Here is a 23,454-nt window from a genome sequence, read left to right as displayed (position 1 = left end):
CTCCATTTCCCTTCCTCTGCTGGGTCCAATGTGGATATATCTTACTATCAGAGAGCCTGTGAGAGCCCTGAGCATAGACAAGAGCTGCTTCATTGTTCCTCATAGGCCTTTAAAGAAGCTTGGATTTATTACGCCTCTTAAGTGGCCCAGGCTAATGGCTTGGCATGGGCAGTGCTTGGGTTTAATTGGTTATTGTGCAAGCTGCTTGTTTCTGTGATAGAATTTCATGTTGCTGCCTTTGCTGCAGTCTTTCGTAGGCTTCTAGAATCAATTCAGCCCTGATTACCCTCATTCAGCTCTCCGCTGGAAGCAGATACCACAACAAGTAGCTTCTCAGATCCCGGGGAGAGTTCCTGGTGACATTTCTCTAGGATTCATGTACATGTAGACATGTGTGCCCCCCACGAAGAAATGGGATGTGGTGTCAATCACTCCTATGTCATTTTTGAGAATACTTTTTAAAGTAAAACAGGTGGCAATGACAGTTTATCAGAGCATCCAGTAGGTTCACACAGGATGCTAACCATTAGAAGTGAGTCTGGCTGCCAATAAGAAAGACAACCTCAACAAAGGAAGGTGACCTTTATATTTCTAAGCACAAACAACCTAGATGATTCTAATGTTTATTATGACATTTATTTCCAAGGTCACGATATTTTGTTAAATCTTCCTAAATCTTTTGACCTTTGGTTCTGATTCTCCATTAAAGTATATGAAATAACCTAACCTTTGTGACTCAAAAAACATTCTGTCAAAACACTGTTTTAGAGTGGTTCTCCTTTCAGCCTGGTTATAGGTTCACATGGTCTCTATACCATGCAGAACAGGAGCAGTAGGCCAAGCCACATACTTCCTGACATAAGACACATATTTCAATGACACGGAGTGACTGTTTCCAAGAAAGCCAGGAGAGGAGAGCATTTAGCTGTAAAGTCATGTTCCATTGATGAGTATGCCACTTATTTTATTTCATCATTGTATCTATATCTCATATATTAACTAGCAAGACTTCATGGAGGAAGACTCCAGAAAGACAAATACAGAGTACTCTTAAGTTGAAATGGCCATAGCTATCTCAAATTAGAACACTGAACACTGGTAATATGGAAACAGCCCTAGTAGCATGTCCTGTGCATTGACCTCTCTTATGACACAAAACTTACATTGGCAACCTCTGAGCATGACTGTCATTTTGACTCACAGGTGTATTTACATAATTTTATTACCAAGGAGTTCCACCCACTCATTGAAATAATTTATTTGTGCTTTAGTATCTTCAGTGCTATGATTGGTAGTGGTGGTGGTGGTAGTGGTTGTGTTTCTACTTCTTTTTTTTTTTTTTTTTTTGAAACAGGGTCTGAATATGTAGCTCTAGCTGTCCTGTAACACCCTATGTAGACCAGGCTGACCTTGAACTCACAAAGGTTCATTTGGCTCTGCCCCGCCCCCCAAAGCGTTCTGGGTTAAAGGTATATGCCACCACATCCATCCAGTGCTTTTGGTTCTTGTCTCCTATAAATCATGCTTTTTTTTTTTTATCAAGTTGAATATCTTAATTGTAACAGCACTAGTCGCTACTTTTAAGTAAAAACCTGTGTTAAATTTGAGTAATATTCTTGAGTTAATTCCTCACCCAAATATTGTTGTGAGAACATCTGCTTATACCAGTTATCTTTAAGACAGAGAACAAGTTCACACACCTCAAGCCCAGGGCCCCACTGGCTAACAAAAGACAACATTAGTACTTCTGCATTTATTAATCTCAGCTTATACCTTTGTTTTTTATATTAATGTGCTAATATGGGCTTATAATTTGAGAATAAATTAAAATAAAACAATCAGGTATTTATTGGTAGATGATACATCCTATTGGTTTACTGATAGAAATGGTCAAGAGCTCATGTTCTAGCTCTGCACAAAAGCTTATTATGGGCTTCCTGATTGATGGGGAAATGAGAGAGAGAGAGAGAGAGAGAGAGAGAGAGAGAGAGAGAGAGAGAGAGAGAGAGAGAGAGAGAGTATTCTTTGCCCCCACTGCTGCTATGTGGTACTTTGTTGTTTGGTTGTTTGTTTTCTTTCTTTGAAGCCATTCTAGGCCCACTCTTCATGAGAGAAAATTCCCTAGCATGACTTCTGAGAAATTAAATACTGAGCCTTAGTCTTGGACTGACTCCAACCCAGACTTGGCTTTCAAAATTTCTTGACATCAAGGTCACGGCCAATGGACAGCTAAGATTTTGTTAGGTTGTTCATCCTGCCAAGAAAACTGATAATGATAAGGTGCTGTCTTCTGGCACTCTATGTTGACTGTAGGGATGGGGTGTGCATTCTGCATTGTTGGGTACAATTACCTCCCAGAATACAATGCATCTTCTTTCAGACATCCCAGGGAGATAATTTGGATGTAATGAAGATCTATAGTAATCAGATAATTACTATCGATTGCTCTTTAGATGTCTTGATGAGGTAATTAGGGCATCCTGGAAAGAAGCTAGAACTGATTGATTGGCATGACTGTAATCTCAAAGATTTCTAATTATGTTTCTTTTCTTCTAATGGCTTATAAACAAACATCATTTTAGCTTTAGAATTTGTCAGGTGCCAGGTTCTCTGGGAACACCAGCTTTCTCTATTATGCTAACTAGACACTGAACATGATCAACATAAGCTCATTATGTGTTCCTGCTGAAGCAGAAGCAACTGCCATTAACCCTCACATCTCTTCCCTGTTCCACAGGCTGACAGAAGATTCTTGTCAGTGAAAGTGGTGTGCAGTGTCAGGGAGGGTGGCTATGTGTGATAGTGGGCTGGCTATATCTGTAGGTCCTACTGGGGACCCTGGAAGTCTGCTGAGGTAAGCACAGCAGACCTAGGGCTTAGTGACATGGATTCTGAGTCAGAGTGGCTAGCTGGCTGCTCAGCTCCTGTCACAAGTAATAGCTACTCATCGGCAGCCATGGAGGAGGGCAGGTCAATACTATCAGACATCTGGACCACACACTCATTTGTGCCAGAGGGATCTTGCCTCATGGTTTCCATTAGACACTAATTAGAGGACTCCCTATCTGAGACTATGTTCCCCATTATCCTAGTATTTTCTTTGCCTCAAAGGACCTTTCAGCAGTTGGTGAAAGAAGTTAAGAACCCAGGAAGCAGCAGTTTCACTGAGCTGTTTGCATGTTATCCATGATGTTGTTGAGCTCAGTAGTGACTAGATGTCCAGAGTGTGGCTCAGTAGTCACTCAACAAATGCAAAGCATATGTTTCTCTGGGTATTTCACAGCATAGATACAACTGTGTATCTAAGGACCCTGTGTGGAGCCTCTGTATCTCATACCTTGGTTGATCTTCAGTGCATGCAGGTTGCATTCTGGATGGATGCCTTTAGTCTTGACTTCCCTCTTGTTTGCAGAAATATCACTGCCAAAGACAACCATCTTTTGCTTTATGTTATTTACAACTATGGTTATTTTCCTGAATCCCCACTTTTAAAAGGTCATGAATTATACAATATTTTAATCATTAAAATTTTGGGAGCATGAGAGCTGTACAAGGGAGATTCATTTCATGCATTGGTATTAATAACTTACAGTAAGCTGCTGTTTGGATAATTTCAGCTGTAGATGGAAATGCTTCATTAAGTCCCATTAAGCAGCTTGAAGAATGGAAGTGAATATAGACTTTGTCTTTCTGTAACATCTTTATACTGTAAATGAAGGGTGGGTTGGGGTTTATTCACCTAGAAAGTTTTAGAGATGGGGCAGTCTCTTTTAAAATCTAATCTGGATAGATGTTTGGTTCTGAAAATATTGTTTTCAATTGTCATTATCTGAATGCAAAGGTTTCTCTAATAGGATATACATAATAGGCTCAGTTGGTAAAGTTCTGGCCATGAAGTCCAAAAGCCTATGTTACAAAAAATATTGGGTATGATAGCACATGCTCCTAATCCCCAAACCAGGGAAACTGAAGAGTCAACCTCTGAGGTCCCCTGGCTAACCTATTTGAAGACATCCAGGCTAGTGAGAACCCCTATCTCTGAACAAAGGCGAACATCAAATGAATGTCACTCAAGGTTTGCCTTTGTGTCTATGCACACACACACACACACACACACAAAGTTTTAGTAATTGTGACTTAGGTACTTTATACATTCCTGTACATAAATAAGCCATAACAGACTGGACTAAATGTCAAAAATAATTCACATTTTTTGGTTGTTGTTTGTTACTTTTATCAAATGTACCAAAAGAAGTCACCTTTTAATTAATTAACAGTCCCTTTCAAATTTCAATGAAAATCTACTTCCTTATTAGTTTACCTCTATTTCTATCACTATTTTACTTGTATTCATATCTATGCCCATCTCAATGTAAGTCTCTTGTTCTTGCCAACTACAAAAAAACAAACTGCTGAGTTTTCTCACATGTGGTGTGATGCAAATTCCACAGGCTACTTGCCAATGCAGCTTAAGACTATGCAAGATGGTCAGGATTTCATACTAAAGTCTCAGCCTCACAGGTGTTTGTATTCCTGGCGTTAGTGAAGTACGGTACTCTATCCAACAGACAGGGGAAGAAACTTATTTACTTGATGAGAGGTCTGATGGAAATTAGGCAGGTCAATCAATAATATACCTTGTTTGGGGATGTGTCCTTGTAGGAAGTTCTACAACTGGAGAGGCAAATGGGAGGACAGCTCCTAGAAGAACCCAAGGCTCTTCATTTTAAAGGCAGCATCCACAACCTGCGCCTGTCTATTCATGACATCGCCCATTCCCTCTGGAAGAGCAAATTGCTGGCTAAGTATCAGGTGAGACTACCAAGAGACACTCACTACTTGGAAACAGATATAAGACAGATGATTCAGATTTTATGGTCATATGTATCTCCTTCTTTGGGGACATTGCCAAAGTCTCCCATGCCAACACTTATTTCTTCAAAACAGTGTGAAGCCAGGGTTTTGAAAAAATGCCCAATAAACATACTAAACGGAATAGTTTTTAAAGTATCTTTTTATTATTATAACTGTACTGTTGTTTCAGTAAGTTAGTTTTCAACATTTACTTCATTAATAGGAACAGCCTCAAGTGCATCCCAGGGAGGAAATGGTGCACTGCTACCTGATCTGACATGCATTGGTTTTCCATTTTGCTAGCTAGCATAACCTCTGCACTTTGCCGGAATCAAAGTTTGGTGGCTGACACAGAATGTCAGTGAATGGCGCTGTCACTCACTGGTTCTGAGTGTGGCACCAGAACCTCAACCTAAACCCTGTATTCATTCATGAATCCTTTCCTTGGCTTAATTGCCACAAGCATATAGGATTGGCTCTGCACAGTAATTCTGACAGTGACAAGTAAGCATCTGGTATGGGCTTCGTGCCTCTCAGGCTAAGGACTGTTCTGTAAGGACCAATTTCCAACTGCAGTGAGCTTTAGCTGCCCCTGCACTGGGCAAAGGGAGGGTAAAGGCATGAAAAGATGTGGGATCATCACAACATCCTGTGGCTAGCTTTGCTCTTCTCTAATACATCACACCAGAGATCCCTTTTAATGAGAAATGATAAGAGAATGGAAGGTTTATTTTAGGATCTTTCTAAACTCTTTAATCACCTCATTAACAATGGCTGCTTTTCTAAATGACAGGTAGATACTCTAGTTAGGTGTGGTCTCTAGAGTTGATTCCATGAGTTCCAGTCTCAAGCAATCAACTTCCTCACTATTTGACATTAGATGTTTCTTAAACTCTCTGCATCTCTCTGTTTCTTGTATGAAGAGAGATGAGGCCATATTTGTGCAGAGAGCAGTCATGAAGTTGGATGAGGTGGAGAACTGAAAAGCTGTAGTGTTTGGTTGGTGTACCCAGCATGTCTTGTTTATGGTTAGCACCCCATGTCTTGCAGGAAATTCCATTTTACCACATCTGGAGTGGCTCTCAAAGAAACCTCCACTGCACCTTCACTCTGGAAAGACTCAGTCTAAACACAGTAGAACTGGTTTGCAAACTCTGTGTGCGGCAGGTTGAAGGAGAAGGGCAGATCTTCCAGCTCAACTGTACTGTGTCAGAGGTAAGACACTCTTAGGATCCTGGAGAATATCCTGGGAAAGAATGGTTAGGGGTGGACAAAGCCTTCCTTGTGTAAATAACATGAAAGATGTCCCAAGCTGTTCCTATGTCCTTAATGCAACTGGAAAAGGAATCGTTTTTTCCAAAATAAGTTTTCTTATGCCATCCATTTAATATTCATACTATAACTTACAAAAAGAGATCTGAGAACAAGACATGACAGTAAATCCTGGTAATCCCCAACACTCCTGAGAATTGCTTCAAACCCATAACTACCTCAGCCTAAGTTGTGAGTTGTTAGGCCAGCCATGGCCACATAGTGAGACCACATTTTAACACTACAAGAAAACCACAATTGAGATCTGAACTTCAATTGCAAGGTTTTAGTAGCATGCACATGGCACTTTCCACCAGCATTCTTCATCTGCCCACCTTTCTCTCACAGGGACTTCTGTCATTTTGTCATAGTGGAATGAAGGAAAAGAGGGGTGCCTGTTAACCCACTTTGCACCCATATTGAGGGAGAAACTTTTAGGTCTCCTTTCTTTCTCTAACCTCCAAATATTAGAGAAGATGTCCTTTACCCCAGAGTTTGGGAGATACTCCAGGAACAGAAGAAAATCTATACTCTCCATAGTGGTCATTTTTGCCTTTGTCCACTATGATTTTCACACACGCAGCTGGGCATTTTTATACATTCATATTCCAGCAGTAACAATAGTTGCTGTTATTTCAAACCTCTCTGTAAGGAAATAGGAGGTACCCATGACCTTATCTGTCCTCTTTGGATGCAAAGACTATGGTTTGAAAAGCGGTAAGCCTTCATGTAGGAGGAACAAAGGAGTATGAATAAGCCATTTGCTCAGAAAGCTGCCCTGTGAGGCCCCTTGGAGCTCAGCTCCATGCTGCTGTGTGCTCGAGCGACAAAGCCCATGCACACTACTACAGCCAGCAGAGTATGATTTAAAACACTCTTTTTTGTCTTCTGCTTGGAGATGACTGCAATGTCAGTCTGTTCAGCCTGTCTTGTGGCACATGTCCTTTTTAAAGATGATCTTCCTTAGCAAACAGAGGCAGAGGTGGAGGGGGGAAGCATGTGAGCTCATTGAAGCTCCAATCTTCTTTCCCACAGCCTGTGAGGCGCAGCGATCCTCTCCTCCTGTAGTTTCATGAGACTTTTGACTCATAAACAACTTTAGTCACAGACCTCGGTGACATTCATAAGGAATGATCTCTGTGTCAGGGTGCCATGGCAACCGCCGGGCCTTTGGATGCACAGCCCTATCTCCCAGGCACACAGCACCACCCCTGCTGGCTTCGGAGGGTGTTTTCACTTTCCTGGCCCAGCAGGTCTGCAAAGTTCAATAACCCCCCAGCTCCTGTGACAACAAAGGCTGTGGAATTTTGGAGGGGGGTGAGGAGTCTGGCCCTTTGATGCGTGCTTTCTGTTCAGCATGAACATTTGCTGCTCCCTGAAAAGGTGGATCAGATGCAGCCACAAAGAAATGAGAGCTGCTCCGAGTTCTCCCCCACCAGGGAGGGCTGCTAGCTCCTCACACAGAAAGGGCAGTTTTGCAAAGTGTGATCACAACTTAAGGACTCCTTTCTGGTGCCAACACAGAGAAAAAATGATTGCTTTTGCAACTTGGCAGTCGGCTCAGAGGCCAGCCCTGTAGTCACGCGGCAGGCATTTGCCCATGTGTGACAGACAAGCACATGAAACTCAGGATGGAAAAATGACCAGACTGGGAAAAAACGTTGGGGATTTGGGAGCACTCTATGGCTTGTACTTCTGGGTTCCAGCAATCCATCACTGTGGTTATCAATTGAATGCAGGTTGGGTTCTGGAAGAGGGAGGAGGTTTCTGGTACTGGTGCTGATGCTGCAGCAATGTGAGGCTCTAGGCAGAATCGTGGGCTCTGAGGAGTCCAGTGACCCAAGTCCTCATCAAAGACTGAGAAGTGGCCCAGTATGATTCAAAAGTTGGTATAAATAGAGAAAAGTCTTCATTTGTGGTTATTTTCTTCTGAGCCATGCTCCTTCCATCACAAAGCAAGCTAACAGCTAACTCCAACGTCATATCCCCAGAGAATTATCTGTCTTGTTTAGAATACATTGGTTCCCCCCCCCCTTTTCTCACTAGTGACCTACTAAGGAAGGTCACTTACCAGTCACTTATAAAATCACATAATTTAGGGCCTCTAGAGCCCAGGGTAGAACCTTCGCCCACCATAGGGACCAGTCTGGACCAGGCATCATACTCAAGAGCCACCACCTGTTCTGTTCCCCTTACCAAAGGCTCCTAAAAGCCTCTCACTGAAGAAAAGAGGTTTCAGAAGTAAAAATACCTAGAAAACTGAAATGTTGCTGTGACTGGATGTCACAATGAAAATTATGGAAGATATTTCATTTTTTGGTTTCTTTAGATAGGGGTGGGGTAAGAAATTTGTCCAAAGTGAAAATATGGTACAGAGAAGAAAGGAAAACTTGAAATGTTGTCTTCGGCTTTGGTATCATTTTGGCAGCAGACGAAGACCAATCCTAATAAATTTCCAAGAGAATAGTTCAGTAGGAATTATCTACCCAATTATCTTCTCTTGATCATTTTTTAAGTTTAACCTGGTATACCATTATTTCTTAGGGCTGGTGAAAAAATTCAGTACCTGAATGTTTAAGGATTGCCATAAGTAGAACTTGCTTCATAGCACATAATCATATCCACTATTCCTCTACTGGAATAACTGGCTTTAGCAAGCATTGCCTCTCTGATCAGTAGAATCCATTTGCCAGCGTAAGCATCACATGTCCTGTTCTCAAAATCCAAGTTAAAGCTCAGATTGAACAGATGGTTCAGAGCACTTTCTGTTCTTGCACAAGACCTGGGTATAGCTCCAGTATCCATATTGCAGATCACAACTATCTGACTTCGAGGTCAGTCGGATCTAGAGTGAGAGTTCTGAGATAGCCAGGGCTAAACAGAGAAGCCCTGTCTCAAAAAGCCAGAAAGCAAGAAAAGAAGAGAAGAGAAAGAGGGAGGGAGAGACAGTGACAGAGAGAGACAGAGGAAGGAAGGAAGGAAGGAAGGAAGGAAGGAAGGAAGGAAGGAAGGAAGGAAGGAAGGAAGGAAGGAATCTTAAGATGTAGAGGGGGGTTATGTCTTCCATAAACTATATGAAGAAAACTACCACCCAACGAAATTTGGGGGTTGATCACCCAGAACAGATGTTTGGTTAATGCTGAAAAATCATATGGTTAACTAAGAAAATTATAACATCAAAAGCAGATGGTTCCGGTATCATAAAAGATTATTGTAATAAACATTCTGTGAAAGTAATCTCTACTTTTACCTGGAAGTAAAGGAGAAGGCAATAGAAAATGAAAATTACTACATGAATTGTAAACATAAATGTATGCGTGCATTTTCTTTGATTACCTTCAATGTATTAAAGTATACTACCAGCCATCCAATAAGTGTAGTACAAAGCTTGTTTCATAGACTCCAAGACATAGGCAGAGTAGCCAAGTTAGAAGTTAGGGAAATGTCCACATAAAATGGTGCGGGTTCCTTACTCAACAAGACAGGGATGAGCTGAGTGTATGAGAGTTTCCTAAGACCGATATCTATTTTAAACTAGCCTTGCTTCATCCTCAGGGTTTAACCAGTGAGATAAATCAAGCCCTCATTCACATTTAGTTAGAAGTAAACGAGAACTCTACTCTGCAGGTGGAATTATTTATCAGGAATGGTTTTCCTGTCTTCCCACCTTAGCAAAAAGTGCCTGCTCCCATTTAGGCAAACAGTGACTGTGTAGCTTCATTGAACAAAGTGCCATGTGAATATTACAGGGAATCTGTTGATAAAACAACAAATAAAATACTCTGCCTGACCAGAAATTAAGAGAGCAAAGTCCATTCAGTCTGCATAGGGCTGAATCTGAGGAACACTGAAGAGCTGTGGCCATGTCCTGGCGTCCTCCAAGTAGGGTATCTCGGCATATATAAAGAGGGATGTTGTAGCACATGGCCTTTGGGCCAAATTTTAAGGCATGTGCAGAAGATACTAAAGGAAAAGGCCTGTCAGAGGGCTTCTTCTAGAAGTGGTGGTAGGAATGAGAAGCAGGAGAGTGTGCCAGCCCTCAGTCAGCCAAGTGACACCAAGATGGCAGACTGAGAAGTCAGGGGAGCAGAGTTGTAGGGGTTCCTGACTCCATGTCAGAACTGGAGCTCAGCTTCCACCATTTCCCTTCAGAGTCCCACATAGCCCTAGGTAGGGGCTGTGCATATCACTCACTGATTGAATAAAACTGGGGGCTAGACTTTTAAAGAAAAACTAAGTTCAATTCTTTGGACACTATTCCACAGTTTTCATGAGAGGGCAGTTTCTGAAGCTGAATCTATGATACCAGCATTGCTTTTAAGAAAATTTGACATGCAACAGCTAAAGACCAAAACCTATGACAAAATAGACATAAAAACGCTCAACAAAATTCTGATCAAGAGGTTTCATCCTAAGCATGAAAGGATGGCTTAATACATGCAAACTAAACACCATGTATCATATGTACAGAATGATGAATATAAATTATATGAGCATCCATGATATAGGAAGGGCACAATACAATTCAACAACTATAGATGTTAAAAACCTTGAACATATTAGATATTAAAGAGGCATACATGAACATAAAAATATAATATATGGTAAACCTACAACTTTATCATACTGAGAAGGAAAAAGCTGAAGGTAGTTTCCTTTAGAACAGGGACACATATATATAAGTATCCACCCTCATATCTCTTACTAAGAATAATACAAATATACAGAGCAATTGACAAGAGAAAGACAAGACAGACAAATTGGAAAGAAAAAAAATTAAAGTCTCTCTTTATGCACATGGTATGATCTATCCATAGGAAAATAGATCCCAAAGAATATAATAATTGATTATTCCAAAGTCACATACAAAATCAACTTTCAAAAGTCATTAGCTTATTTATATATCAAAGATGAATTGTTGAGAGAATTCATGACTACAATGGTGTTTACAGTAGGCAGAGAAGGAAAATATACCTTGGAAAACCTTAATGGAGGCAGAAAAATTCCACAATTAAAAGCAAAAACCACTCATGAAAAATATTGAATAGCACACACACACATACAAGATGGGAAAGAAACTCCCATGTCCATGAATAACAAAAAATAATGATTTAAAATGTCTATATTACCCAGAGTCATCCGCAGGTCCAATGCACACCTAAAATTCATAAGGATTAAATTATATTTCTTAAAAAATAAATACCTAGGACAGTCTTGGGTGAAATCAGTAAAGGAGGGGTCATCACAATACCTGATCCTGATTCTAACACTCACTGTGGAGCCATAGCATCCCAAACAATGCAGATGCACACAGTCAGTCATGCTGCATCCCAGAAATAAATGTATGCATGGACATCAAGGGAGGTTTCAATGGAAGCACCAACACTGCACACTGGACTGAGGACAGCTTCCTTAACTTATGATAATGGGGAAAATCAACACATGCAGAATACTGAGACACAATCCTCCTCACCTAACACACAAAACCAAACCTGAATCTTGGAAACTACTGAAGAAAAAAAGCACAATGGAAACAACTCAAAACCTTGTTAAAGGTAATGATATTCTGGATAGGAAAACCAAACCTCAGGAGATAGAGAAAAAAACTGACAGCTACAATCACCTCAAATTACAAAGCTTTTGCACAGCAAAGGAAATGATCAGTACATGGGGAGAGAACTACGGGAAGGGAGAAAACACATCATAGCCTTAAATGTGACTGTTCTTATCCAGAAAACAGAAAGAACTAAAAAAAAAATTAATTTAACTTTTAAAATGAGAAAATTATGACAGAGGCCCTTCTCCAAAGAATATGAATGGCCAACATACATGGGAAAAATTGCTCAGTTAGCCATCAGGGAATACAAATCAAAGCCACCATGTGATGTCATTCACCCCAGTTAGTAGGGCTACGATCAAAATGACAAACAATAAATGCTAATGAGCATGTGGCCAACAAGGACTCTCACATGGTTGATGAGAATGTAAATTAGTACAGTTGTTATAAAGGTACCTAAAAATACTAAAAATAGTCTACTGTATGATCCAACTATCCCACTTCTAAGTATATAACCAGAGGAAATTGAACTAGCATGCTTAGTTAAACATGCCTATGTGCCCTTGTGTTTTGCAGCAAAATTCGCAATAGTTAAGTCACAGATTCAGCCTGGCCACCCTCTAGAAAATGAATATGCTGTGTAGAACAATGGAGCATTACTTAGACATAAAGAATAATGGACTCCTGTAATTTGCCATGAAATAGCTAGAACTGGGTAGAAGTCATTATGTTAGGTAAAATAAGCCAAACAGCTCCAGGGGTACTGGTTAGTTCATATTGTTGTTCCACCTATAGGGTTGCAGATCCCTTTAGCTCCTTAGGTACTTTCTCTAGCTCCTCTATTGGGGGCCGTGCATATGTAGCAGAAGATGGCCTAGTCGGCCATCTTTGGGAAGAGAGACCCTTTGGTCTTGCAAACTTTATATGCCTCAGTACAGGGGAATGCCAGGGCCAAGAAGTGGAGTGGGTGGGTAGGGGAGTGGGGGGGGGTATGGAAGACTTTTGGGATAGCATTTGAAATGTAAATGAAGAAAAAAACGAATTAAAAAAATGTTTGGGAAAAAAATAAGCCAAACAGCAGAAGAGCAAATCCCTATGTGTATGTGTCCCTTTCTCTCTCTCAAACAAAGAACAACAATAAGACACTGACCTGAAAGTAGCATACTAAGAACTGGAGACTGGAAAGATAGGGGTTAAAGAAAAGAGCAATGAGATTCAGTCACCTCACCTTTTATGCTTGTATGAAGTCAGAACACTAACCACATACAGTTAATTACATGTTAAAAGATTAGGATTGGGGAGATGGCTCGATTGATAACGTTGAACAACCTGATTTTGATCTCTGGAACCCATATAAAAAATAAAAGTAAAAACATTAGACATGGTGCAACATGCAATAATAATCCCAGTACTTTGGTGGTGGTGGCGGGTGAGACTGAGGAATGCCTGGGGCTTCCTGTACTCAACAGAGAGACAGCCTAGCCTTCTAGATGAGATCGGGACTCTAAAGAGCTATAGTACCCGAGGAATGATACTCACAGTTGTCCCCTGGCTTCTAAATGATGGCACAGATGCACATGCATGTGCGCGCACACACACACACACCTTCAAAATTGTAAGATTAGAATGTCATGGAGAAAGGATATTTAAAACTCCCCTGAATGAATAAATGAATCAATGAATGAATGAATGGTAGAGAGGGTCAGGGAAGAGTGGTGCGCAAGATGAGCCATGTGGGAAGACAGGCTGGCAGGAGTGTAGGGGGGGAGAACAGGCAAGCAGCAGGAAGACACTGTGGCCAATCATGATAAGGAAACTCTTTGGGGATAAGAGTCCATGCTTCACAAGGCAGTTCCTCCCTCTGCAGACTTTAACCTCCACTCCCATCCAAGGACAATCAAGGTGGGGATATACTTGAGGGGATGGTAAGTTTTCCTTCTGGACTTAAGGAATAGTCACAATAAGGAGTAAGAGAACTTGAACCTGGGTGAAGTCACTAAACTAGTGATAGGGTAGAACTTTTCTGCTCCCCCACAACAATGCAGTCATGAATATTGCTGTGCCCAATATAAGCACTACAACTCTTGAGTCCTAACATTGCCAACATAGTCCACTAGCAAGCATTGATATGTGTCCCTAAATGAATCACTGCTTGGGCTTTTGAAGCCCTGTGACCCTGGAGGTTATGGACTCTTGCTTTTTGGCAGAGCTCTGTGCCTGAGGGGAAAGAGCTGCAGGTTCTGAGTCTCATCAGAGCTCTCTAATCCTGCTGGATGCTTCCGAGCAGCAGCCCACAGTCTAGCCATGGAACCAGAGCTAAGATACAAGAGCAGGCACCATCTCTTTGCCAAGTTATTGCTTCTGAGCCCTGATACTTTGATCAAAGTCAAGACTAATATATATATATATATATATATATATATATATATATATATATATATATATATATTCTTTAATTTCAAAAACAATAACAATAAAACAAACAAACCCCAGAAAAACAATTTTCTCTCACATGTCCCCCAGCTCCTCAATGGGTCTCATCTAGAGGGATGATAGAAGTTGAAAACCACCGTTGGGCACTGATCCCCAAAAAGCAGATCACCCTGTGGGTCAGTCACATTTGGGAGCCAGCCAGCTAAGACACCCCACCGGCCCCTCAAAGCTCCTGCAATCCCAAGTCTGCAGAGACCTCAGAATCAGGGCAGGACATGAGGGCTCTAACAGCAGGGGCAATAACCTCCTAAGCTCAGCATTTAGAAGGACATCACAGACTTCAGGATGACCTGGGCTCTGTGCCTAGTGTCTCCTCCAGCAACTACTTGTGCACCCTAAGGCGTTACCTGCCTTAAAAAAGAGGTAACAATCAAAGCAGATCAAGAAGATTTCTTGCTATTGCTTTAATGGTTCCCAGGCAACGTTTCCTCTTGCTTTCAGACCAGCAGAAGTGATCAGAAAATGATTAGAGTTCCTCTTGCAGATGAAATTTAGATTTTTGCATTTGTGCTGCTTTATGAGCTGAAACTATTTTAAGAGCCAATTTATAGTTTTCTCTACTAAAATTGGATTTAAAAAAAATAAGCAAGGAGGTTCAGCAATTAGAGGATACCATTAGTGGCTTGCCCTAAGGCAATACTCTGTGTTTACTATTTTTTTTAAGTTTGCCTTAATTTGATCTATCTTAGCATCGCCCCATTTTATCAAGCAAGAGATGGAGGGAACTACCTTCACAGGACTAGCTGGAGTCTCCTATGTGTTCACAGAGAGGATGCCTTTACGGTTAGATGGCTTCTAGAAGATCTTATTTCTCTCAGATTTATTTACTCCTTCAGGAAGAAGTTCCCTTTTGAGCATTTCCAACATCTAAACCTTTGAGAACATAGACATTCTATCTCTTCTCCATTCCCAAAGCAACCATTCTCAGTCTGTGGGCTGAGACCATGGGAAAACATGTATTTCTTGTGATCTTAGGAATTCCCAACCATAAATTTATTTATGTTGTTACTTTCATATCTGTAATTTTGATACTGAGAAGTCTCTCAGTTCCTGAGGCCAGTAGGAGTTTATGTTTTCCAATGGTCATGAGCCACAGGATGAGAACTGCTATCTTGGAGTGTCTCATTAGGGAAGCCATTGTGGAATCGTACTAGAGCTTTCTGTCCTGCCCAGTCCTGACCTAGGAACTCTGAACATGGGCTATACAAAACTATCTCCCTCTACCTCTACTAACCCACTACTTCCAGGCCAGGAAGAGACTGTCTTTCTTGAAGAGAAGAGAACCTGTATTCTTTGTATCCATCTCAAGTTGGATACAGAGACTATCCAACTGAGAGTCAAGCATTATGCTGACTGAATCAACAGCGATTACATTTGCCTTCTGAAAAGAAAGTTGTGTCATTCCTACAGGAACCTACTGGCATCGACTTACCTCTCCTGGACCCTGCTAGCACCATCACCACTGTCACTGGACCAAGTGCTTTCAGCATTCCTCTCCCTATCCGGCAGAAGCTATGCAGCAGCCTGGATGCCCCTCAAACAAGAGGCCATGACTGGAGGATGCTGGCCCATAAACTCAACCTGGACAGGTGAGTGTGCCCAGGCTTCTAGACCTGCTGTTTTCATTTAGCAGAGGTACCAGGGCTTTCCTCTTCCCACTACACATTTGTTTATATTTTCATTCTGACTGTGAGCTTCCAAACAATTCCAAGAGAATTCCTGGGTTATATGACATTTATCAGTGTCAAGATTTGTGATAGACTTTGCCTAGCTCATGTGCTAAGGGCTCCTAAATATGATGTTTATTCACTAAAGTAATTATTGTTCATCCATCGCCAGTTGAACAAGACGCAATGCATGATGAATAATTTACATGCTCACACAAGCACTTGTATTAAGTTATAAAGAGACCCTGAGAGTCTCTGCTTCATAGAAAATATCTGTCACCTCCAAGGAAGAGATGTGGCATGACCTGTCAAAGATCATCAGAGTCCGGACTGGACAGAAAACATCAGCCTCTTGATTTCCTACTTACAACAAAACCCACAGACACGTTGTCTCTTAAATTATACTATTCAGAGTTGAGGTTAACAAAGTTAAACAGCACATGTCCTGTCTGGAGCTGATCTAATTAGGAGCGGAGCAATCATTAAGTGGAGTTCACTAGGATCCATGGTGGGACTGAAATGCTTCAAGACAGACAGGTTTAGCGCCAACGCAGAGAAGATAATACTGTAAATAGACTTGTAAATCACACCTCTAAGCATATTTTCCCATTCTTGATTGCAGGTACTTGAATTACTTTGCCACCAAATCGAGCCCAACTGGCGTAATCTTGGATCTTTGGGAAGCACAGAACTTCCCAGATGGAAACCTGAGCATGCTGGCAGCCGTCCTGGAAGAAATGGGAAGACATGAGACAGTGGTGTCCTTGGCAGCAGAAGGACAGTATTGACCACACTGGAACTGACGCTGAAGGACACAATTACACAGGGAGTCTGTGTTCAGGAGAACCACATCTGAGGAGGAAATCCAGATAGGACCAAGGCGCTCTAACAGGCAAGATGGCAACAGGAAACGTGGGGGACAGATATAACCACCAAGGTACACGCCCACTTCATTCGGACAGCACCACCGCGGGAGTTAAGAAAAATTGTGTAAATTTGTACCTTGAATTTAAGAATCAATCTAATTTTCTCTTCGTTGGGCTGTATGCTGTATGGTACAGGATCTTACAGTTTCCTAGGAAACGCTTTTTATTGCTATCCAGATGTATGGATAAACTTTCTTAACAAACCCAGTTTCTACAAATGTTGTTTACATCAAATTGGACAGGGATGCAGACACTGTCCATGGCTTGTTCTATTTTTGTTCAGATCATTTGAAGTTGAAGCTGTGGACGGTTTATTGTGTCTATTTCAGATTAGTAATTTACAGAGAAATCACAGACTTTTGCTAAAAATCATGTACATCAAGTGTCTCAGATAATCTTCCCATCAGTGTTCTGTTTCTGAAACTTGTTGGACCAGTATTGGCATTGGTATCAGGGAAGTGGAGAATCTAAATGTAAAGGAGAAATTGAGAAAATTCCTTATCTCCCGGGGGAACCCCGTTGGTATCCTTTGGGAACAGATCTCTAGCATTACAGGGGAGGTAGCGATTCATGTTCCTCCACACAAACATTTCTGTACCACATGTGTGTTTGTAATAAGCAATTTCAAGTGTTTTTTAAAAAAATATTATCATTATTATTGATGATGATTACAAAATATTCTAGTAAAAAGAATTTCCTTTTGTTTTAGTTAGCAATACTGTTAGTGTTTGGTGTTGACGAAACCTGCCTCCCTTCCTTGCCTAAAGAGGTGGGCATGGTCACCAGTTTAGTTCAATAGCTTTGCTTCCTTGACCTTTGGTCTACCATGCTGTGGTGGAAAAGACAGAAATGCTCAATGGCTATGTCTGCTCTTTCAGCTTGCTCGGTTAGAGTCTTTCTGTTCTTGCTCTTATCATGAGGAGAGTTCTCTATGTAAAGTTCATTTACTCTTGTGGCTATCTGGGAGGCAGTGTGGTTGTGGGAACAGTGTCTGAACTAGGAATCAGGAAACCAGTTATCCTTGTGGAGTTGGTTCCTGTCTGACTGTGAGACTTTGGGGAAAACATTGAAACTCACTGGCACTCATTGTCCTTCTTTGTAAACTTTGAGGTTGAGACCAGATCATCTCAAGGTTCCAGAATGCTGATCTCCCATTCAGATGTCATCAGCCTTTTCTATCTTGCAGGCAGAATTGACTTGAACAGGGATGACTTCAACGCGCATTTATTTGTTTGTCTTTATCTTTGTGTCATTATTGCATGATGTTGTTCGCTGAAAGATGGCATCCTTTTCTTACCATTGTCTTGACCTCTGCTGGGGCCCTATCGTCCAACCTTCCAACTAATTGTAAATTCTACTTTTTACTCATTTATTGATCTCACGATTGCAAGACCATTTCTACAAAAAGCCCATGCAGCTGAATGAATTGGTAACATTTTTCTTTCTTTATTAGTCTTTGCTTTAATAATATTCAGTTGTATTTACGTAGGTTAGCGCTTTAATCCTGTAAAACGTTAGTTGTGCATACTATGAGTTCTCCTTGGGAGCATCCTGGTTTTTGTTTGTTTTTATTTTTTGATATAGGAACTCCATTCAGCAGATAGTGAATGAAAACTTAGCAGCCCCACTGACATAGTTAAATAGAAAGCACCTATGTCCTTAAGTCTGAACCTTCAAAATGTGGCTGTGGTGTACTTTGGGGCTGGAAGTATTCAGGTTGCTGAATGGATTCCATTGGGAATCATTTTGCCTAATACTCTCTGATTCTGTTACTTCCTGATACACTCTAACTCTTCTATCCTAGTCATTAAAGAACTGTGGATACAGTTGTGGAGACTCTTCCTTCATGCTGTTTGTCTTCTCTTTCAGAGATGTATTCTACAGTCTCTTTCTCTAACCATATTCATATATAAAATCCTGGTCCCCCTGACTGTGGAAGGGAAATTCTATACTCCTAAGCAAGTTTGTTGGCTGATATCTATAAGCATGAGTTTGTTCAAACTTTTAAGAGTTTGATTGATACTCTTAAAAAGTAAGAGGAAGGAAGACTTTGCTGCCTCTTGAAACAAGTGTGAAGGTTCCTCTTCACTACTTGGATTTTGGAACCATCCAAGAAATCGAAACTGAGAGGTCTGGCCTGGATGTTCTGTGTAACTTCAATGCTTTGTGCTAAGTCAAGAGGATCAAATATGTTGCTATTCTGGTTAATTTATCCTAAAAACTGTTAAGTCACCAACACAGAAATACTGAATATAACCAAAGCAACATTATTGAATATTTTGAGAGTCCTCATGTTCAAGCATCTAGAGATACTTGCTTTTTTATTCAGACTCTCACAACAGGAAAAGGAAAATGACTGATCTCTTAGGAAGGAATCATTTGTCATAGAACCGCTTTCTATCATGTGAATGACAGTTTCCAAACTAGAACATACCATACATGAAATAATTTTCACTGAGCAACCTGCTCTTTCTCCTTTGGAAGAAAGCGATAGTTGTTAGATTGCCGCTCTCCAACACACACGTTTCACCTGCCACACTTCATTTTAGAGGGAGCTTCAGCATCACCCCTGTGGCATGTCTGACTTCTACAGAGCTTCTCAGGAATGCCTTGCTTGCTGTGGGTGGGTAGAAAAACAAATGATTTGTGCATGGTGCCATCTAGTGGCCTGCCACATAGTTACTCAATGTCATATACAGCTTACAAAAAATTAACAAAGTACCTGTGGAGTTGGACATTTGTGACAAACAGACATGGTGAAATTTACCTACATGTGTAATTCTCTTATTCTCGTATTCTTCAGTTAAATTATCCATTTTACAATTTTTCTGGGTATAACACGTTATCAACTTACTCATACACATCTTAAGTTACTTTCTTGTGATAGACATGTATGGAATCTGTATTTTAAAAAGTCTCTGAAAATTGTCATTGGGCTTTGCATATTTGAAATCGTTTAATTCCAAAACACCGACTTTTAGAAATATAAACTGTATTCATAAAGAAGGAAGATTCCCTACCCAACAGCTCCACACACATATACAAACATATAGCATCCCCTTGGGCATATATATTCTTGCTAGGTATCCCAGAACAACCTCAAATCCACGACCCTATTTCCACAGCCTCTCAAGTGGTGAGAGTTTAACTATGTACCACTATACCTGTTTAAACCTGCTCTACATTTGTAAATGAGAATCCTGCCTCTATGGACATGGAAGTTGTGGCTGTTAATCAAGACGAATGATCTTCAGATGAATTAGACCTTCTGAGATTAGGAATCTAAAACTTCATGTTCTCTTCTTATTGACATTAATTCAAATTGGCTTGAGTCTAAGCATGTGTCAAGAAAGTCACAGCCAAACATTTTCAAAGCAGACACATTGTCTCTGCTATACAAAGAATTCCATCCTGATCTGAGCAAATTAATCTCTTCAGGATAATTTGGGAAATAAGAGGTCCAAGATCAAAGTATATCATTAGCTATTTTCATATATGCTATGATTCTACAGATTTTAATTAATCCACTATCAAAGAGTAGCGACATTCTTTAGGGAAAAGTTGTAATGACTATATTTAGGATCCTCTATAAAATAGGTATTAAAACTAGGTTTTTAAGACATTTCTCCTAAAAGTGATTGAAAGGGAAACACTCAGAGGGTAGGATTTAGACAGTTCACATCTGGAAGAGAGTAGATAGATGGTTGCCTACATCTCTGTGTGTCTCTGATGAGGACCTGGCACCTGTGATCCTGGGTCATTCACACACACCTACATAGCCATAGGATAAAGAGAGCTTATAGGGAGGATGTTCTGTCCCAGAATCCATACACATCCCTACAGTCTGCGCTCTGGAGCTAGCAATGTAGAAGGATGTTAGATAATATGAGAGAAAAAGTAAGAAAGATTTACTTATTCCCCGGTCTTCAAGATGAACATGAATTTGAGCTGAGTAATTGCTCTGGAAAAGTAATCTATTCAGAGATATGTGCTGGCCTAAGTCCAAGGCCAGTGGTGGCAAAGGAGGATTACAGAAACACAGTGTGGGTGGACTTAGGCTTGAGATGCCTTTACTGAGCAGCTTTGTAAACCAGAACATCATTGTTCAAATCAGTCATTTGTAAAGATGATAATGGCCAATGAGCATCTTATTTTATAGATCCAAAAGAAAAATATTTTTATTATTATTCTCAAGATAATAAAACTGGTTTTACCTTCTGAGTGCCTCGTGGGACCAACTATCTTACTCCTTTAGTTTTGTATTGTTTTTGTATTTTTAAAGCATACTGAGCTGACATTGACTGAAAACCTTATAACTCTCTGTCTATACAACAAAATACTGTTTCTCTACCCCAAGAGATCCGATTGTGTCACCTCTGCTTACACTGACCACTTTGACAGTCACCCGATAATTTTTTGATGGGATTGGGACTATGAGGAATATACTTATTATAACCAATACTAATTTATGATCATATAGGCTAAGTAAGCCATATGAAGTCATACCTGTTTCCAAAAAGCTGACACTTAAGCTCATTGGTTTAATGAGTAGAAATGGCCTGCATGTACCAGGGTGGAATATTTTTTCAAACTAACAATGCAGTTGTGGATCCTTTAGTTCTTTTGGTCAAATGGTTGCCCCTTTTTCTGAAAACTTACTGCAACAGTCTTCAGGAAGTCCAGTGGGCTTGCCTATTTCCTTTCTTGATCTGTGGTGGGATATTAACAGGCTTATTCAACCAAAGGTGTTTTCAGAGGCCTATTTAATTGTGGCTGGGGTATCCTCAGGACAAATAGATGCACTCCATAAATATACTAGCAGGCAAAGCCAGAGAGATGTAAGTGGCAACCTGCAAGTCTTCAGTATACTAAACTTTATATGAAGGAATCTATCCCAAGAGTACCAGAATGCTACATTGGAAACCCCTGCCGTATATCAGGACGGTCATGGCCAAACCCACTAGTTGCTAAGCAGAAAACCAGGGAGTGTCCTGAAATACAATCAGCTGTCCACCAGCCATGTTATTTGCTATGGTACACCAGCTTTTTATATATCATTTGGGAACCTGTGCTATGGCAGAATTATAAATTGCAGGTAAAAGTACTGTAAGACACATTTTAAATAAGCCTAAACCCCATACCATCTTTATATGCCAAAGGCCTAATGCCATGGAGCCTGATGACCCGTGGCCATGGTGACTGTGAACTGTGGGCTAGTTGTCCTGATGGGCAGCCTAAGGGATGAGCTCTCTGCCTTTGATCTTCACTCAGTGATGATGTGGCAACATCAAAGTATCCTGATGAGCTCTGTGCTGTATTAAACCCATTTTAAGATAGCATTCCAAACAAATCCACAGCTAGTAGAAAATGCCTTTGCCCATTTCTGTGTTCCTAAAGACATTAATGGCACCTATAACTGCATACATATGTATTCAGATATATTTTTCTCAAAGAATATCGGAAAGAAAGAGGAGCCAGTTGAAGACATGACTCGCATTCTTTCTTTCACTTGTTCCTAGTCCGACTATGGGTATTGATGCCCTCACCCTTCAGACAATGTATTTAGCCAAGTTCCAGGGAATATCATTATTGTATGTATACTGTGTGTATGTGTGTGTGTGTGTATGTGTGTGTATGTAAGATGTCACAGTGTTGTGTTTATTAAGCTTAATGTTGAGCTGTAAGGAACCAGTAATCTTCCTCCATGCTCTAAAGAAGAAAACCCATATTCATGAGAGAACAATCCCCAGCTTTCTGCTTTAAAAAAAAAAAAAAAAGAAAGAAAGAAGCTGGGCTGCCCTCCTGCTGTCTTCTTTGGACCAGTTCAACTTCAGAAGTATCAGGTTGAAATTTTATGCTTTGTCAGTTTTTCTTTTTTTTTAGCAAAACAACACGACCTTAGCTTCTCAGATATGGACCACTTCTTCCTTCCTTTGTTATGGAATTCTGTCTTGCTGTATCTTCTATGCAACTCCTTTTCTAATGACCCCCAGTGGCTGCAGAGTGCTCTCCAGCATTCTGCTCATCCTCATCGCCTTGCTGTGTGGTTGAGGTGTACCAGCTTTGGGTGTGCCTCTTTTCTCTCTCTGGTTGCCTCACCCAATTTTCCTGCCGTCCCCTTGGTTTGTAAACTGCCTGCATTTACTCTTGTCAGCCAACATGTACAAATGTAAGAAAGAATTTTTAAACAGGTAATAAATTATATTTATAAGCAATAGAGGCTCTGTTTCTTTATAACATAGAGATGCTTCGTGTCCAGAAGTTAGTGGGGATTTTCTTTTTTTCAGGAAGACAAAAAAACCCTTTGAGTCTTGTATGAATGGTGATCACAACCTTCCTCCATGGTAGCGTGAAGATCTAGAAGGATGCTTCTCCAGCTACATCACACATAGCAATCTCTGGGCCAGTGCCTTGACCTACCTCTGGTTACGTTGTCTGGATGTGGCTGGGGAGTGTGGCAAAGCTTGCAAGGGATACTGGGGCGCAGTTAATACATCAGTATCCCCCAGCACCTGTATCAACATTTCTGGATCCTATTATAAACATGGCCATGTGCTACACTCAAAGAGCTGATCTCCAGTGGAGTTTGTAAATAACTACAATATAACAGGAAACAAAAGACAAGCCTCATGAGGCAGCCCAGAGC

At 40.7% G+C, this 23,454-nt stretch overlaps 1 protein-coding gene across 2 annotated transcripts in view; it reads left to right on the top strand.

The window, feature by feature from the left end:
- The window catches only part of Unc5c (unc-5 netrin receptor C), a 351,370-nt gene extending 328,381 nt beyond the window's left edge, over positions 1 to 22,989 (top strand). For both annotated transcript variants that reach the window (XM_021157614.2, XM_021157613.3), the window contains 4 exons: positions 4,663 to 4,812; positions 5,905 to 6,069; positions 15,626 to 15,804; positions 16,505 to 22,989. In XM_021157614.2, coding sequence (XP_021013273.1) covers positions 4,663 to 4,812; positions 5,905 to 6,069; positions 15,626 to 15,804; positions 16,505 to 16,670 — 660 coding nt within the window. In that variant the 3' untranslated portion in view covers positions 16,671 to 22,989. The remainder of the gene's footprint in view (positions 1 to 4,662; positions 4,813 to 5,904; positions 6,070 to 15,625; positions 15,805 to 16,504) is intronic.
- Positions 22,990 to 23,454: the final 465 nt, after the last annotated feature.

This window comes from Mus caroli, unplaced genomic scaffold (genome assembly GCF_978045245.1).
Source record: "Mus caroli unplaced genomic scaffold, Mus_caroli_1 scaffold_3, whole genome shotgun sequence".
NCBI lineage: Eukaryota > Metazoa > Chordata > Mammalia > Rodentia > Muridae > Mus > Mus caroli.
This window is presented reverse-complemented; position numbering and strand designations above follow the sequence as displayed.